At 35.9% G+C, this 3,964-nt stretch overlaps 1 protein-coding gene across 1 annotated transcript in view; it reads right to left on the bottom strand.

Moving 5' to 3' along the window:
* Nucleotides 1-455: 455 nt before the first annotated feature.
* Nucleotides 456-3,964, bottom strand: part of LOC136854422 (uncharacterized) — a 15,303-nt gene continuing 11,794 nt past the window's right edge. The window contains exon 2 of the mRNA XM_067130718.1: nt 456-565. Within this exon, the coding sequence (XP_066986819.1) occupies nt 456-565 (110 nt within the window). The remainder of the gene's footprint in view (nt 566-3,964) is intronic.

The raw sequence follows: 3,964 nt of genomic DNA, 5'->3' as shown, positions 1-3,964 counted from the left end.
GTATACACACATGTGTGGCACCTGTAACATACTGGAAACACTTCCAATATGTCCAGTATTTCTTCGTCTTCAAGGTTTAAATCTTAAGGATGAACAAAAACTGCAACTATTTTTATTTATTCCCAAGCTGACATGGGTTCAAACCCCATCATCTTCAGGACTACACTTGATTCACAATGGAACTACATTCTGGTACAGTGCCGACTGCAGCCAAGAAACTAAATGAAAATGAAATATATTTAAATGAAAATAAAAATACGGCAAGTTTCATATTCAAACAAGAGATCAATGAATTTTACAGGCCAGGATGCATGTTCCATGAATCCCCCAGCTTCCTGGAAAGACCAAAGCCTGCAGCCAGTCTCCACACCAGCACGATTCATATTGAGAGGCTTTCATAGCCTCTTCACAATTTATATCTGCAAACCACACTGGCCCCTGACTCCATGGATTCCCTAAGGATGACGCTGCTCCCCATCACAAGGGATGGCAGCCTGGAGACTTCCAGCAATAATCCCTGGCAGATGTGGTCTCCCTCCACGATGAAGAGGCTTGTCCAAGAAGGCTTGGAATACAATAAATGTTGCAGCATAGTAGCAGTTTTCTTTTATCCCTTCAAGAATTCGGCGTTGAAGAAGCAGAAGTACTGGAAATACTGGGCACTTTCCGAAATTGTTCCTAAAATTTATTATTATTATTATTATTATTTTATGTAATGGAGGTATGGAACTACAGTATATTAAAATTGCGAGAAAATTAACTGAAATGATGAACTGATTCAAAGATCTATCTATATATGTATATACGAGTATATATATATATATATATATATATATATATATATATATATATTTTATATATATATATATATATATATATATATATATATATATATATATATATATATATACATATATTATATATATGTCATATATGTATTATATATGTGTATTATATATATACTTATTGTTACAGTGAGATTGTGAAGCCAGGGATTTCATGTAATCACCGAAATTTTCAGGGAATTCGCGAAATCACTAATTCATTTGGGAACACTTGACCCCCGCTGGCCTAGTACTAAACACGGCGAAACAGTGATTCATCTACACTGTTTCGCCATGTTTAGCACTAGACCATCGGGGATCAAATGTTCCTAAGTGAATTGGTGATTTCACGAATTCCCTGAAAATTTCAAAGATTTCGTGAAATCTCTGGTTTCACAATCTTACCGTAACGTATGTGTGATTTCAGTTAATTTCCTCGCAATTTAATGTAGTTCCATACCACCTTCACATATAATAATAATAATAATAATAATAATAATAATAATAATAATAATAATAATAATAATAATAATAGCAACTTTTAGGAATAATTTCGGAAACTGCCCAAAAAAGTACTTATGGTCTAAGCTCATCAAATCTTTATGGCTTATGAGAAACATGACTACGATCCCTCTGAGATAGGCTTCTTAACGTTGATGAAGATCGTAATGAATTTCCGAGCGTTCGGTAACTTTATGGAACAACATTAGCCAAAAAAATTAGGTTTTCTCGGAAAAGAAAAGAAAATTGTATACAATCAGTTATTCTGCACACTGATATAGCTATATCAAGTAAATTAGTATATACACATTAGTTACATATAAATTATAAAATACACAAACATATAATGTATACGTACAGTATATATGTGTACATGCATAACATTAAGTATAAACATAGCCCGTTGGTTTATTCAATTTATTACAAGCCATTCCTTCATCTCACCACTTTTCTCTGATTTTTCGAAGCCTGTAGAGCAAATAAAAAATTGCCTTGACAGGCTTGTTACATTTATTATACAATCAAGTTAATATAGTGGCATCCTAATATTATGCTCACATGTATAATATCAATATTAGACAGTCGTTACTTTATCTACCTTTGCAGTTAATAATCAACCAACAAAGACTACTTCAAAACGACATTTAAAATCTCAGCCACGATTACACCACCTTACACAGGGGAGACTAGCAAGCAGTGTTACCAGTGAGGAACACTGTCTTGCCAGATAATCGAGATTCATTCTTGCCAGGCAATAAGAAAAAAAAGTAGAAAACGTAACTTGGGTAAAAAAAAAAATAACAATCTGAAATCCCTCTATTTCTTTCCCATAAGATAAAATCCCAAATTATTTAAGAAGACCTCACTGTGACAGCTGGGAGTGATGTTCGGGAGTATCTTCTTTACTTTATGTAACGGCCAGAAGCCATCTAAGGATCCTGGAGTATCAAGGCTGTTAAAATGGTCGGAAAGGGAGGCTCCTCAGGTCTCAGGTGCCGATGAAGATTTAGCCCTGATCCTGGAATCGAAGGATTTGGATTTCTTTGTGGGCCACGCTGGGGGTTCTCCATTATCTATACGAAACAAGGAGTGAGCCAGATTGTGTAACCCATTTCTAGGTCGTTCCTATTTTTACCATAAAACTTATAAATTTAGTGGCAACCATCCATAGGCAGACGTTAACGTGGCATACGGGTAATTGCCCTGACTTAAAAATTCGATATTTCTCCGATATTTTCCATTTATTTTACCTGTAGATGTCTAAAGGTCTCTTTATTCTAGTCTGTCTAACCTCTAAGGTAATCCCCAAAACTACACACACACACTATCTCACTCTCTCCATCATTCACATAAACCTCTCCCCCGACCTCTCTCTCTCTCTCTCTCTCTCTCTCTCTCTCGTGGTGTAAACGGTAAAGCACTCTCCTCAATAGTATCAAACCCCAGGTCTGTAGCCTATGCGCTGACGGAGCGATTTCGGCATGTTCTATTTAACTAGCAGTGCTTCTGTAGACCTAAGCGCTGTATTTGGTCAGTCGAATGTTGTGGGTCGGAGCCTAAGATGAAGCAAGAAAAATAGCGATGAAGAAAGAAAGAAAGACAGCGGACGCGAGCAATTCCATCTCCACCATCGAGAAGGAATCACTCTTGATATTTTCCCCCAATCGTATCCATCCCCACAGTGGAGGAGCTCTAATTGTGGGTACGCCCTGACGAAGGGAGCTTCTCAAGACTTTTTTTCTACGGATCAAAAATAATCAGCGTAACAAATGCGTACAAAGCTCAGGCAGTCTGAACTGGCTGTTCCAATATTATCTCCGCTGTTTTCTTATGCACCCCTACAGACTTTTAAAATCATCATTAGCATTCAAATTGTGCACGCATTCATACGAAACACAAGGAGATCGCCAATAGATTCTAAGCTTATACAGAATAAAATTATCCACGGAAGGGAATAACAACATGTAAAACAAATCAAAAAAATAAATTAAATTCAGATGACAATAACGAAGTACAGTATTCACAATTTGGTCTACGAAGTCTAGTTATTTTTTTTTTTTTGGTATTTAGTATGGGTTAGCAGGAAAAGTTATATAATACGAAATATTTCTTTTAACTACAAGAACTAAAACAAGTAAGGAAAACCTACAATGTGAGAGCTTAATAAGATTACTTCCAATTTTGAAGGAAGCTGTCAACGACAAAAACGTTATTGCCAAAACTAATAAGCCTAAGGTACGGTCAGTTCTTGTATCAGTGATCATGAGCTTTTATGGCACACTATATATAAAATGTATAATACTGGGTTCAAGTTTCGCAGCTTAATATTTGTGCTGCTACAGAGCAGATATAAAATGTGGTATGCTTTCCTTCATTTAGGGAACATATTCGTTCCGCAGCCAGATTGCAAAGAACAATTCAATCCATCCTGAACTGGAAATTGTTTCTGGTTGACCCGACACATAAAAACTTATGCAAAAACATGAAAATCATGAAAAGAAAATTTTACCTGAATCCTTTTCATTTCATTGCGTAAGTGTTAACGTTATCTGTGATTTACATCTCTACTCGTATCCCAACTCGCGTTTCTATTTCTGTATCAGTTCACTTAGCTTCATCATCCCTTAATTTTAAATGTT

This window comes from Macrobrachium rosenbergii, chromosome 29 (assembly GCF_040412425.1).
Source record: "Macrobrachium rosenbergii isolate ZJJX-2024 chromosome 29, ASM4041242v1, whole genome shotgun sequence".
NCBI classification, from domain to species: Eukaryota; Metazoa; Arthropoda; class Malacostraca; order Decapoda; family Palaemonidae; genus Macrobrachium; species Macrobrachium rosenbergii.
The sequence above is the reverse complement of the archived record's forward strand: the minus strand, read 5'-3'. Positions and strand labels throughout refer to the sequence as shown.